At 42.7% G+C, this 15,407-nt stretch overlaps 1 protein-coding gene across 3 annotated transcripts in view; it reads right to left on the bottom strand.

The window, feature by feature from the left end:
• Positions 1–9,392: 9,392 nt before the first annotated feature.
• The window catches only part of CDK19 (cyclin dependent kinase 19), a 121,011-nt gene continuing 114,996 nt past the window's right edge, over positions 9,393–15,407 (bottom strand). For all 3 annotated transcript variants that reach the window (XM_053973678.1, XM_053973677.1, XM_053973679.1), the window contains one exon: positions 9,393–14,020. In XM_053973678.1, the coding sequence (XP_053829653.1) occupies positions 13,889–14,020 (132 nt within the window). In that variant the 3' untranslated portion in view covers positions 9,393–13,888. The remainder of the gene's footprint in view (positions 14,021–15,407) is intronic.

Below are 15,407 nucleotides of genomic sequence, written 5' to 3'. Positions count from 1 at the left end.
ACACAGCACTTTCTTCCTAAAGAGCCCCCCCTCCACTGGCAGGCTTGCAAGCCCCAGCTCTCCCAGGCTTATCAGGAGTTGTGGCTGATGCTGGTGGGACAGAGCTGGCTCTGTGGCCATTCCAGCTCAGTGGAGCAGCCCCAGCTCTGTGGGCTGCTGGGCTGGACAGCAGGCCCTCATGGCTCTTCTCCTTCCTCCAGCTTGCAGCACACACTCTGACCAGCTGCCAAAGGCTGTCATACATTTCCTGTGCCTTATTCATGCTCTGGCACCCGGGATGCACAAGGCCTGGGCACATCCTGAGGAGCTTCTCACTGCAGGTCTCCATTTGCAGGTGCACATGTCACAGCTCAGCGGTCACATCTCTCAGTGGACACAGCAGATCACTGGATTTTTGCCCTCCTGTTGGCATCACCAGGAGCCAGTTGGAGTGTGAGGGGACTGCTGAGCACAGCATCCACTGGCCTGGCTGCCTGGCTGCCTGTTCACACACACACAATTTGCAGGCTCGTGTGCTCCCAGCATGGTCAAAAGGCTGCTCTCCTCTCCAAGCATGTCAGGAGCTATGGCACAGCCCTCACAGGCCAGCTCTGCCCACACAGGGTGCGTGTTACCCCATACCTCTCATCTTCCATACACATTTTCCTGGGGCTGCACCAGCTGCTCCAAGCCAGGACAGCCATCACCCCTGCAGAGATGCCTGCCAGATGAGCAAAGCTGGGGTTTGGGGTTTGAGACAGACAGCTCTACTGCTCAGATGCCTGGTCTTGCTGCAGCCCCAGCACTGGGCAGCCCTACACCTTGTCTGCATGTGATGGTCCTATGCCTTCAGGCTACCAGTGGCTCAGAGAGATTTCAGGTCCTTTCAGGGTTCTTATTTTGGGACCAATGCTCTTCAAACTCTTCATCAAGAATATAGAAAATGGGGTCGCATTCACCCTCAGCAAGTTTGCAGATGACATAAAGATGAGCGCTGCAGTTGGCACAACAGAGGGAAGAGATGCCATCCAGAGGAACCTGGATAAACTGGAGAACAGAGAGGAGGAAAAGCTGGACATAAGCCAACTGAGCGCTTGCAGCCCAGAAAGCCAAACACATCCTGGGCTGCATCAAGAGGTGTGGCCAGCAGGTCAAGGATTCTGCCTCTTTACTCTCTGAGTCCCCACCTGGAGTGCTGCATCCAGCTCTGGGGTTCCCAGTACAAGATGTGAACTTGTTAGAGTGAGTCCAGAGGAGGCCACGAAGATGATCAGAAGGATGGAGCACCTCTTCTGCCCAGACAGGCTGAGTGAGCTGGGAATGCTCAGCCTGGAGAAAAGAAGGCTACAGGGAGACCTCCTTGTAGCCTTCCAGTACCTTAAGAGGGCATACAAAAAGAAGGCAGAGAGACTTTATATGGGCAGATAGTGACAGGACGAGGGCCAACAGTTTTAAACTGAAAGAGGGCAGGTCTAAATTAGATATAAGGAAGAAACTCTTCAGTGTGAAGGTGGTGAAGCACTGAAATATGTTGCCCAGAGAGTTGTGGCTGCCCCATCCCTGAAAGTGTTCAAGGTCAGGTTGGACAGGTACCTAAGTAACCTGATTCAGTGGAAGGTGTCCATGCCCTTGGCAGGGAGTGAACTGGATGATCTTTAAGGTCCCTTCCAAAACAAACCATTCTATGATTCTACAGGTCTGTGGTGACATTAGCACTACTGAGGTCCAACAGCAATGACTGCTACAGGCTCATGCTGCTCAGCTACAAAGCGAAGAGAAAAAGCACACTGGTGTTCCAAGAATCCAGAGGAGGAGTCAAGAAAGGGGTCCTGACCCCTCACTGGAGAGCCCTGTGTAAAAAACAAGCAGTGAGAAACTCCTGCAGAATGGCATCTGCTCACAGTTCATAATACCACAGTTCACATATCATAAAATCTTAGATCCATTTAGGTTGAAAGAGACCTTTAAGATCAGCAAGTCCAACTGTAAGGCAAACACAGCCAAGTCCACCAAGCTGAGGCAAAGTCAGCTGAGCCCGTTCCCAGCAGGCTGGCTGGGTCTGGCACGCACCACATATACCCACATGCACGTGGCTGTTAAAGCATGTTCTGGTGACAGAGAAATGTGGGGTGATTCAAGAGAAAATAATGAAGCCACTCCCACCTGCCCGTGTGAATGTGACTCACGTGGGCTCAAACCCCAGCCAGATACAAATCAAGGGTTCATAAATTAAATATAAAAGAGCACCCCCTGAGGCCTAGAAGCCTGCCCCACCTCTCTCCCAATACTAGGATGTCAGTCTCTCTAATGGATTCTGTCAGGGTTTGTTCAGATCCTCCCTAAATGACCCTGTCCTTGTTCCCTGCTAGCATCTCAAAGGGAAGCAAAAATGCACATTTTCAAGGGTTTTCTGGAAGAGGGTCTAGCTCTCACCCTCTTCTCCCCAAGTGGGAAAGTCATTTGAGTCAGTGTAGCCTTTAGCTGGGAATCTTCCTCCAAAGCAGCTGCTACCTGGGACTTTGGGACAAGGCAGGTCAGGCTACAGAGAGAGGAGAGCAGGATGATGATGCTGGGGGATGCTCAGGGTCCCACTCTGCAGGGGGCAGAGCACGAGAGGCAGCCAGTCCCCTCCTTGATGTCTGAGGAAGCGATCATCTTGCAGCCCTGCAAAAAGATGCTGGAGACCCCCTTCTTGCTTCAGACCCTCTCTTACCTCCCTTAAGAGGCTGTGGCTGCCTGCCCATCAGATGATTTAAGGATGCAGCAGCTTCCTGCTTGCAGAGGGCTTGCACAAACCACACCTTGCCTAGTCCAGATGGGCCATCTGGAGCCCCACACAAGCATAGCATTTGGAGACTTCCTTTTGCCTGCCACGGCCACGGAATCCAAGTTTCCATCAGCCCTTACTGTTTAACTTGCAGGTCAATGAGATGCAGCAAGACTTGTGTTCCCCAAGTAGAGGATCCAGCTTCATGGCAGATGATGTCTGCCATGCTGCTGAACTGCCTAACTCTGCCCCAGGTAGGACTACTCTTTTCTTCACTGCTTCCTCAGCAGCCTCCAATGAAGCACACAATGCTTTAATCCACAAAGGTATATCATATGTAAGAAAATTTGAAGACTATAATCCCAAAAGGGCTCAGACTGTGCTCTGAAATACAGGCTGTCATGTTAGATATCCTGACAGACAAATATCCAAGCTGTCAGACAGTTCCCCAGGACAGCAAGACAGTACTGACAGCAGATATCCTCCCTGGCAGTAAAGTGAAACAAACCACCCAAGGGCCCTCTGAATACACCTGTTTTTTTAAATGCATCTGCCATTAACCACAAAATGGTCTCCTCAGGTACAGATTGCCAGGTATCTGGAGAAAAGAGGCTTTGTGTAGACTGGGCAAAGCTGAGCCATAATATGAAAAGGGACATTTTTGACAAAGCTTACAGCAGCCCTAGCAAATGAAAACAGAGCAGGGAAAAAAGATTGGAAGGGATCAAACCTTCCTCCAGTCCACCCTAATCCAGTGAACTGCTAGTTACCATGAGACCGTCCTGTGTAACAGCACAGCAAAACAAGATCTGTATCTGAGGCACTGCAGAAAAGCAGAACACGCTTCCCAAAACTACCCCAAGTCCTACCCTCACCCACATGTGGGACTCATAAGACTGTCCAAAAAATTTCAGGGCCAAAAACATGTTGGAAGATGGGTACTGCAGCCTCACTCCATGGAGGCACGCAACCACAGAGCTGGGCAACCCGTGTGCGTCACCCTTGCAGCCAGGAGTGAGCTGGTCTTCACGTGGCACCTTCCCCTCTGCCTCTCCCCCCCGGAGGCCCTGGGGAGCGGCGTGCGTGGGGGGAAGCAATGCACAACATGCCCATCGCTGCACTGGCTGGCACCTTGCTGCTGGCATCAGCCTCCTTCACGCTTCCAGCTGCTCATGCCCCAGTTTGCAAGGCTGGGATTTGCCATGAGGCTTCAGGAGGCCCAGAGAATTTCTATGAGGCACCTCGGTCTTTGTAAAGTGTCCATAAGAGAGGAGCCCAGTGCCAGAACCCCTCTGTCCCAGACAGGAGTGGCACACCATCAGGGCTATCTGCTTCCAGGCTACCCCAGGCGATGCCAGCACCTTCCCAGGACGCCCACTGCTGAAACGTGTGTGGACAGCTTGCAGAAGGTGGGGGCCCAGGCTCCTGGGGGCTGGGCGATCTTCCTTCCCATGTCTGCACGTGGGCCTCACTCCGGAGCTGCTCCATTGGTAGCACATTGCATTCACCACCCCTTGCATCCACCACTGCTGCTGCCATCCTAGAGTCCAGCACACCAACCCAACAGCTCACATCCATCAACAGCAGCAAACCTCCACATCAGGTGTGTGCAGGGGCTGAGAGACCTGCCCGTGCCACACACCATCTTCCCTTGCAGGGATGGTTCTAGCTGGGAGGAGGTGGGTCTGGGTCAGGTAACTGCACTCCCAGCCAGCAGCTGCCAGGCTGGGAGCTGGTCTGGCACCCAAGGAAGCGATCAGATTACATGGTGGGGATGTCTGGCCCCGAACATCCCAGGCTGCCATACGTGCTGTAAACCTGAACCCTGCTCTGTGAATGCTCAGCACTGTTATATTTAGGATGCATAGCTATGCTGGCTACACAGGGTATCCTCTTTTCTCAGGGCGTTTTTGGGAAACCAGTTATTCCTTAGCTCCACATTTGGATATGTGTGTGAGAGCAGCAAGGCATAGGAAACTTCCTTAGTTTTTTTTGGTTTAAGAAGTGATAGCAACTATCAATGTCAACACAGTTTCATTAATCATGCTGGTCAAAACAAAATTAGGACATATCCCAACAATTTAAACCTGCATATTCTTGGAATTCACCTGTAGGGTAAGATCATGAAATACCAAAGCAAAAGTGTGGTTTTCATATTCACATGTAGTATATCCAGAAACCATCCCTAATCTCACAGAAGCAGGAGTAATTCCCACTCTCTTCCTGTGTCCCCTCTGTAAGTGTGCCATGTCGCATGTACTGAATTTCAGCCCACACAAGGTCAAGACTGAATGCTGCTGTGGTGCTCTTCTGAGTTAATTTTCAAGGTCATGTATAGGCTATCCAGAGTCAGGGCCAGTGCATTGCTGGTCTCCCCAGAGCCACACATGAAACATCCTAAAGGAGCTAGGCACAACACAGATGGATTACCACATCTCTGATGCACGAGAAGCAGCAGTGATAATGCAGTCTTGGAATAGTACAATCTCTGTGTATTAATAAAAGCATGACACACTGCGACTGATTTATGAGCTTGGCACGTTAGGTGGGAAGAGAATATGCCTGGTTCTGATAGAGCTGGCAGGTTGTTCCTTACATCCTCCAGCACACGCGATCCACTGACAAGTATTTCGTAAGATTTAAGTTAGCAAGTCACAGCTGAGCATGTCTCCACAGACAATATATGTAAATGTTACCGTGCGAGATTGAGTTGGAAGTGTATGGCCACTGTTCAAATATGATACATGTCACAATTTCAGATGACCCAAATGCACTTCAAATAACTCTAATATCGCTCTAGATGCTAAAAGAAGCTGCTTCCTTCCGACTTTCCAGAACCAACTGTTTCAAAGTCACAGGGGACTTCCAGCTTTCATCTAGCAGCAGCATGATGTAGAAGCAGCTCTTGATAATCCCCATTGGGACATACCACCAGGGTGTGTTAGTAGATGTCCCCATTGTTTCTTAAATGAGTAGGGATTTATTTCTATGCTTGTGGGATACTTCAGGCTACAAGAAAACTTTGAGATGTTTAAAGAAAAGCTCCGTTATTACCAGGGGAAGTATTCTGAAACCACAAACTATGCAGATTTTCATGCATTTATGGGTAGGAAAGACCAAAGTCAATAAACTTCTTGACATGACCAAGTCAGTCTGCTTGCTATGTACAGGGAATTTCATAAAGGTGACTAACTCACATCAACTTTGCTGGATATACTTTCTACGGTTCTAATGCTGCACTTACAAATATTTCTTTTTCAAAAGCAAATGTTGCAGTTACTATGTCATGGTATGATCTGCCTCCTTGAATCTCCTCTGCTGCAGTGGAAGGATTGACACCAGCAAGGGAGAAGCCTGATCTCCTTTGGTTCCTCTCCCTTAACAAGTTAATGTTCTGAGTTTTACTGCCAAAACCAAACTACTGGAAACTGTCCCTCTTTCTTCTGTACCACTGCAAAAACAAGTCTTACAATTACAAAAACCTGAAAATTGTAATTACATTTCCACAAATTACTTATTCTACATCATATTAGATAATGGCAAGATGTTTTAGAACAATAGATGTTTTAGAACTGCACAGCCTAGCAGCAATTATATGATCTGATAATTTACAGTCATCTCATAACACTGTCTGTCAAACTGGGGGGCCACAGGAGCCTTTTGCATAAGACTTTAAGCCTTTAATTTTGCAGTTCTCTGGCTCACTTTTCAGCCAAAAAAGTGTGTTTTCTGTAAAAGCTGACTGCTTTCCACAGACCTGTGTGACCTGAGCTTACAGGCTAAAGTTCAGTGTCCACTTGTGTAAATTGTCTGCAAGACTGAATTGACAACTATGCCCCTGACCAGGTCATGCATGCAGAGCTGAGGTTATCTTTTCAGAGCAGGGCTATGCCACATTGCCCAGACAAGGGCAGAAAACATTTTTAACAAATGTTAAAAATACTACTTTAAAGTATTTAGAATTTCATTATGAACTGGAGAACTGCAGATACCTACATTTGATAGCATTAAAACTTTTTTACAAAATTAAAAGGCTGCATGCTTCCACTCCTTCTTTTCCCTCCACAACAACCCAGGGAATTCTTATTTGTGAATACAGGGAAGAATCTTACTAGTGTAGGTTTACATGCAGGCCATAGAAAGGATGTCTGAGCCGTACACCACTTGGTGTATCTGGTTCATAATTAAAACTTTGTCTGCTGCTGATAGGTATGAAGAATTCCCTTCTTCAGTGCTTCACGTATCAGGTTTTTTGGTACTTGAGCCACGATGTCTTCTTGTGGGATGGAGATGGCATAAAGTGTATTATTATTGGCTATCACATTACATCCAAGATTCAGTAGCAAACAACTATTTTTTTTAAAGTAATATTTAAAAAATAATTCAGATTTTCCTTTACTAATTTATTTACCATGTTTACTGACAGTGCAAGCAAAGCAAAATTATTTCAAATCAAAATGATTTCAGAAATCAAAATTATTTCTGTAATAATTTAATATACCAGATTTATTCAAACAACTTCTTACTGAACAACATCATAAGACATTTTAGCTAAGTGAATGTATTGCTGAATACTTCATTCAGCCACATGTTCTGTGCATGCAATTCACATGTAGAAGTTAAATACTCTCAGGCTGTCTGTCCTCTTTATAACGCTTCAAAGAACACACAAAATAATCATAGAAATGGCTTGTTACAGACCCTACAATACACATAGCAGTATGCCAATACACCAAGCTGGAAAAATTCATCCTATTCCAAGGCAACTACATTATATAAAAAATATTATGTACGTTGGTATTACTTTCAGACTTGCAGTAATAATGATAGCAATAATAACAATAATAATAATTTTTTTAAACACCCTCTGGATTAACTTGGCAATCTGTTACATAACAGTTGTGGTACTCCCCCAGCAATTTCAGCAGCTCAGCTATGACTGTACACACATCTTTCATAACCTTGTTGGTGATTTTAATCTACCTCAATAACTGCTGTTCTAATAAATATTTCTTGCAAATGAAAAAAAAAAACATTGTAGTAATTATACAATAATAATTTTCTAAATTAATATAAAACCACCAAAATAAGCCAAAGCTTCTGTTTTTTTTTTTTTCTGTGATCGTAAACAAGGATATGAAGCTCCCTGGAAAGTAAAAAAGCAGAACCTACCTGTTAAAACAGCATTACAAGAACACCAGCATTAACCTTTGCTAGCTATTGGAACAATGCTTGCTCAGGTTCTGTGATTAGCCAGTTTAAATTGGTGTTTGGCACTAATATGATGCTTCTTGTGTTGAAATAGCACATGGAAAGTAGCAACACTACTATTGTGTATTGTCCAGCAGTAAAACACCATGATATTACAGTGCTTATTATGCATATTCCAGAGAGCTGCAAGCCCCAGCCATAGAAGTACTCTATGAGAACAAGATGACTGTTATTGTCAAAGGGAGCTTGCAAGGGGCATGCAGGGAGGTGATGGATGCAGACAGACTGGAAGGCAAAATGAACACTGGAACAGTTTTCATTTACACAATAGATATGACTCCTTGCACACCAGTAGTGTAAAATACTAAACTTCTGTATACATCAACACCAAGGGGTTTTAATGAGGGATGCAGAAAACACCAAGGAGGGAAATTTTCAGAACTGTATGCAACATCTCTTCAGAAACAATGGGCAATTGGAAACAGAGCCTAAAAACGCTTATTTAGAAGTCTAAAAATGAAGGGTGCAAAGGCTGACCTGGTGGGACAATGAGACCAAGAGATAACTTATGTAACATCGATTTGAGTAAGAGGGATGGCGTAACAGCAGGCTTTGGCAGTCATGAGCAAGTGAAGAGAGAAGCTTTACAACTAATGCAACAGAGATGGCAGAGCCAGGGCAATAACACAAAGCAAGAAGCAACAAGTCAAAGCAAAAGACTAATAAACAACCCACTTTGCAACTTTCTCAGTGGCTGTGAAATCAAAGCTGTTTAGCTGTTGAGGACAAAAAAGGAACACCATTAATTTAGATTAGTATGATTAGGCTGGATTAGACTGTAAACTGAACGAGCAGGTAGGAAAAACAGAGAGATATGTGCTGTAAAAGAATGGAGATTGAGACAGAGCTGGCATAGGAGGTTTTAGAAACATGCAAGTCAAAGCTGTTTACTAAGCACAATCGTATCAACAAAATGACAACAGAAGCAGAAACCCTGAGGGTTACAGAGTTGGGAATATTCAGTTGCATTGAGGCTGAAGGAACAGCTCTGTCTTGAGGTGTCAGAGACACAGACTAAGCTTTTTGTCAAAAGGCCACTCCTATTCCCACCCTTGTGTAACAGGCACATCAAAAAACAAAGCCTCTTTCTTAAGGCAATGGGCAGTGCAAGTAAATCCCAACCGTTCTTACCCACGCAACTGTTACGGAAAAGAAAAGTGGGATTTTTGGAAGAAGTCATCCATCCATCCATCCATCCATCCATCCATCCATCCATCCATCCATCCATCCATCCATCCAACAAAAGATGGAACAGAAACACAGACCAGCAAAGCACACAAAATCCCATTGTGAAAACCCACCAATAATGCTCTAGCTCATACTTTCCATTTTGCCACCTGAAATACTTGAAATGCTCCAATATCCAGCAGGAAGAGAAAGCAGGAAAGCATTTATTTCCAGAACAGAGTAAAACAGCTTTCTTTTTCAGAAGATGCATCTACAGGATTGTCATGCAAGTTATAATGAATCTCAGCAAGTGCCATCAGCGTGACACACCCGTACACTTACAAGTGGAGAGCAAAACCTAAGAGAACACTCGATCGATCCTGCTTTCCATAAAGCTTCATTCTATTTTGATAGACACATAACTGTGAATATTCTCGTGGGCATTTTAAAAACTGTAATTTCAACTCTGAGGTTTTGCAAGCTTTGTTTTCTGTGGTGCATGATATCATAAACATCCTGAATATAATTACAACTGCAATTTTGTGGGCTGTATTTTCCCTACTGGTAGCCCAAAGTTGATGTTTACAAAAAACTGCACGCTTATTTGATTTGAACTTTTTATTATTATTACAAATGTATATTATTTTATTAAAAAAATTCACACTGAAGCAAAGTCAATTCCATTTCATTACAACCAAGAATATAAAATAAATGCAATGAACTCATAGTTTAGTTTTAACAGTCATTTCAAGAGTGACATCAGGACAACTTAAAAGCAGTAAACTCTCAACTCTAGAATGAGAAACAAGTATTTTGCTTCGTGGTTTTGGTAGCCCATTGGCACGGGCACTACTGAACGCGGCCACCACAGATCTAGAGCGGGAAAGTTTTGTGGCAGCACCAAGCGCATACACAGTAATCTCTAATGGAAACTACAAAAATGAAAGATGCGTGCATGAAATTATTAGGAAAAAAAATAACTGTGTAGAGACAGGCACACTTCCACAAATAGTAAACATGGGAATATACAACTAGAACAATTTGAAAAGTTACTACCTTACATATATAAAAAGTTCTTTAAATTGCTGTTAAAAAGGACATGTTCTGTCCAGATTTTGTGTAATACTTTTTAGTGTCTACACAAGACAAATTTTTAAAAAAATTAAATAGCATTAATTTACTACTAAATATTTAGGAGATAACAGTGCATTAAGGACTTTTTTCATATTGTAATACACATCGCTCCTGTCTGGCGACATTTTTAGAAGATTACGTATGGCCTTATGTACAATACATTTATTTAATCCTAAAACAATTCTTTACTTAATGGTGTTAAAGTACCATTCCTGAAGATTATGAAGGGGAACTAAGCTTATTATGTTTATATAAAATATCATACATATTTGAACACTTCTAGCTTCCCGCCACCCCTCCCGCTACGAACGCGCTTCCCTCCCCCTCCCCAGATACAGTGTCACAGATACAGTGCAGGAGTCGCAGCTTTCCCTATCTTTTTCCTTCATTGTGCAGTTTGTGCTACATAAACTTCACCAACGCGGACCAGGCTGCTCATCCCATTAATTCCCCATGTGTTTGTTTCCTCTGAGCCACGACGTGAAAGGCTGTGCTCAGCAGCCTGTTCTCTCACCAGGACGGAGATGACAGCTCTGCGCCTCTCAGTACAGGTATGAAACACTTTGATGAGGGTCTATCGGTTATGGGCAGAGACAGAGCTGAGTAATAAACTGCACAGGCAAAAACACCCCATAAAAATGACATGGTCCTGGTTTCCCACAACAAACTGCACAATTCACTTCTGAAAGCGGAGAGTTTTTTACCTCATGGGAAAAAAGCCCTAGGCAGCAAGGCTTCTTCCACTATGACTGCCACCAACCCTGGCAGCATGCATCGAGCTCCCAAGAAAAGGCAAATTACTTCACCCCCAGGAAGAAACTACAAGAGTGTGCAGAGCCTACATTTTGCAGCCAGTGCTGTTGCTTTTATTCCCTCTCCTCCCAGTTGTGAACTTGGAGGAACGGAGGAAGTCAGCTCGGCTTCACCTGTGCACATAAAAGCTAGAGAGAGGAGTGGCATGTGGTGGTCATCTATCAACCCAACCAAGACAAGAAAGCCAAGTGCAGCTGAGAGAGGTTGTGGCAGTCACTCTAGAAGCTGGAAGTTCACTCAATTAAAGCACCTTACATTGCTGTGAAGTTTCACACTCTACATACAGATTAATCTACACCATGATTTTGCCTTATTGGCACAAGAGCCCACCTTAATTAACCAGTGGTCCCCTGCCACCTCCTGATCTTGTATGAATTTTGATGATCAGCTGCAATCACAGCAGGGAAAAGAAATGTTAGATAACTGTAGTAGAAAAGACAAAATAATTTTGAGAGAACAGAAGGATGAAAAGAACACAAGGGGATAAAAATCACTCTGCCATAAGTTAACTTCCAGAAATGTGACATTCAAATCACAGAAGTATAAAAGAAGTGTTACTTAATAGCATTGGACAAATATCCATTTGATCAAAAGTACCTCATCCTAACATCAGTAAGGGGGGAGACAGAAAGAATTGTCACCCCGCAGTCACTTAAATAAAGGAACAATTAAAACCTGTCCTTTCAGAGTACTACAGTATGTATAAAATGTAAATGTAGCATTTCAAGGGTTATACATTAAAAGCATCCTTTGTGAGATTATTTTTCCCCAGAAATAATTCTTCCCTTCAATTGCTTCATTTAGTTTTTCACCACCGTCTTATCCATTTGATGACAGAAGCCGGTTTTAGCTGCTTTTCTGGAGCAGCTAGGTGTTGTCAATATCACATGATGGTAGGTATGGCCAAAGCAAGCCAACTGCTCACACAAAGCAGGAAAACAGCACGAGTTTGAGGAGGAAGGGGGCACTAAAGATGACTGGGAGATCAAATCCAGTAGAACCATATATGTGATGAAAAGCATTCTCCTCAGAGCAAACAGACCTACTCATCTTGCTACATCTGATCACAACTTCAGTGTGAATGTGCACGGGTACACTATTTTTTTTGTGTGGGCACAGGACAGAAGAGAACAGTGCAGTATAAAAACCTGTTACAACTGAACTCCTGTCACCTCTTCTCTGGACACCAGCTGTAGAAGCTCTCTGATGTTACACTGCCAGTAGCTTTCTAAATGCATTCCTCTAGGTTTTCTGCCACAGGAGTCAGCCTTATTTCTGAAGGCAGAAGCAAAAACGAAGCTGTCCCAAATTACATGTTGTGTCTCTCTGAATAACTGTGGTTCCAGAAGTTGGACAATAATCCTCTGATTATGCTTCTGAACTCTTGCTTAATTACTAGGGATTTTCTGCCAGCTACCCATCCACTTACAGTCCCTTAGGCACAATCAAAACATGTTTGCTCTAGGGAAAAAGAAACATTTCAGTGCAATCAAGCGCATCTGGTGTAACTAATCTGGTTAATCACAGCAATGTGAGGGACACAGAATATGCATTATAAACAAGAAAAAGGAACAATTTTCAACATGCTTTTCAAACTGCACAATAATTTCTCTTAATTATAAATTCTAACATAAAATGATTAAATGCATTTGTTTTTGCAAGTCTTAGTATTTCTGTCATCTTTAAATTTTGAGAACTGACTCAGGAATGTAAAAGAAAGCTAAATTTATAGAACTCTCACACACATTAATAAGCTACTTCGCAGAAATACAGAAAAAGCCCGTCATCCACATTCCTACTGAGACTTGAGGGCAGTAAATACATTTTCCTGACTATTTTGGTGTCCAGCCTAGGAAGACATTCCATTCTTCTGTTCCAACAGATCCTGAAAGCATCTCCTTTTTATGTGACTGTCCTGGTTTCATTTAAAGCAATGCTTAATTTAAAACTAGTCAGAGCATGATCACTGTGATTTCAAGAATTCAATGTGAATGAGTTAAGAAATATCAGCAATCTTCTGTTTGGCATTCAGTCCAGTAGCATGAAGCATATCTGTTGCTGCAGAGACTTGGGTGGGTTTTTTTTTCTTTTTTCATTTTTCTTTTTTTCATTTTATTAATTTTTAAAATTTTTTATTTTTAATACTTTGCCTGAAAACTAGACTAATAAAAACAGAATAGTAAAATACTCTGGAACAGTAAAATTTTGCTGTTCTTGACATCCATGAGCAAAACAGTAATATCCTGTGAAAATAACATAGTGCTTTAAAAAGGTGCAATATACCTGTATAGCTAAACTGGTCTGCCTAGTACAAAACTAACTATATACAAGCTTGAAAGCCTGGGAGTTCAAGATTTTAAAACTTTAAAATCCCATCAAAGAGATTGAAAAGACAGATTTATGGCAATCACTACAGCATAAGGAAGGTGCACCAGGAATCCTTCAAAATTCCAAAGGTTAAAGAAGTTAAGTGCTGGGTTCAGATCAGAAGGGTTCATTAGAGTAACCACAACGGAGCACATGCAAGGGCAGGAAGGAAGGAAAACTTCACAAGAATCTCCTTTATGGCAATAAAGGGATGAGGATGGGGCAGGGATGGGGGAAGTCTTCAGTGAGTGAAGTTTTCCTTTTATCATCATGAATTTTAATTCTGCATCATAGTTTGTATTTTTGGTCTTCTCATCATTATGAACTTCATATTGCTGGAGTCTTCTGGCTTCTAGTCCATTCCTTTCTGAGTGCAGCCTGTCAGACCCCTCAGTACCTGTGAGACTGATGAGATTGGTGATACTGAGAGCTCTGCTGAGACGATGTGGAATAGCCCATTGTACTCTGGGACTGAGAAGATCCCTGAATGTTGCTTTGGTAACTCAGGCGCGAGCTGGAGTGCTGCAGGAAAAAAGAGACTGATCAAAGGAATGATCGTAACAGGTTCAGCCTGCCTGGACCATGCAGTTCAGGAAAGTTTTAACCTCTCTGGTGCTCATTAAACATGATTGTTGGGGAAGCTGACTAAAGAGTGCTACTATTTAGGGTCCCATAAAACAAGGCATCATTCTGATCTGCAATCAGCTTTAATACAGCACACAAAATACACAAGAACCCCTGGAGACACCTAAGAGTACAGCATGTACACACCCATTTTCTGAAGAAAAAATACACAAGAAACAAAAAGAGCAGACTGCCTTTCGAAATTCATCTGTTTCTTAAACTTACATCTATGGTTATTGTAAATGCTATTAATGCTAAGACTACAAACACTCTTCTCAAGATAGGCAATACTAAACATTATAAATGTTTTATTCTTTTCTGAGAAAAAGACAACCATGACTACTACTCAATTTATCTAAATGAAAAATTGTCCATAAAGATTAAATAATATAATATTAAGTGAGTCTTTTAACTTGATCCTTTAACTACTGCAAACAAGGACAACTGCTTAAAAATGGGTATGTGTATGTACATAACCTAACATTCATTTTCCTGAGTATTTTTTTTTTCCTTCCACAGTTTGGGACTGTCAGCTCAGTGGACTCCAACCTCAGCAAGACAAATTTGTGGATCTTGCAACCTCCAGCATGCTGAATTTGCCCTTTCATTATCATAACCATTTCCCATTCAGAATTAATCATGAACTATCCAATAATGCAAGTTGCAAAATCACTTGGCATGAGAAGTACTGCTCAATGGACAGGAGACTGTCCAGCAAGGTAAACCCAACCACAATCCCGGGATGAGGCTGGTTGAGTAAGACAGTGTCTGAAACCTGAAATTTTTCAACTTCTAATGGAAAAGAAAAAGAATTGTGATAAATTCTATGACTTCATAGGTGCTCTTTCTGAATGAAAAGCATCAGCTCACCATGGTAAACAAAATACCCAAGGTCACCTAAGGAAGGCTCAGTAAAATTCAGCAAAGAGTTTTGCACTGTCATTTATGGAAGCAACATATATTGAGGCTGGTGAATGACAACAAAAACTTCAACAGAGACTTCAGACACAAGCTAAATGAAACTCAAAGCAAAGAGAATCTTGTATCTACTTCCAAATAAGATAAAATGGAGTAAAATTACTACCTTAAGACTAAAAGAATGCATTAACTTGTCCATGCTTATTTTTGTTTCACATTTGAGAATTTGTTTTTAATAAAGTCAGACGTGGACAAATTGCAGACATTCCTTTCTGGAACAGAAGATAGTCAGCTAGAAGTTAAAGGCAGATAGCCAAACACAAGTAAAAAATGGATAATCAGACCATACAATTTAGTGAATGATGTA

The sequence above is a fragment of the Vidua macroura genome, chromosome 3 (assembly GCF_024509145.1).
Source record: "Vidua macroura isolate BioBank_ID:100142 chromosome 3, ASM2450914v1, whole genome shotgun sequence".
NCBI lineage: Eukaryota > Metazoa > Chordata > Aves > Passeriformes > Viduidae > Vidua > Vidua macroura.
The sequence above is the reverse complement of the archived record's forward strand: the minus strand, read 5'-3'. Positions and strand labels throughout refer to the sequence as shown.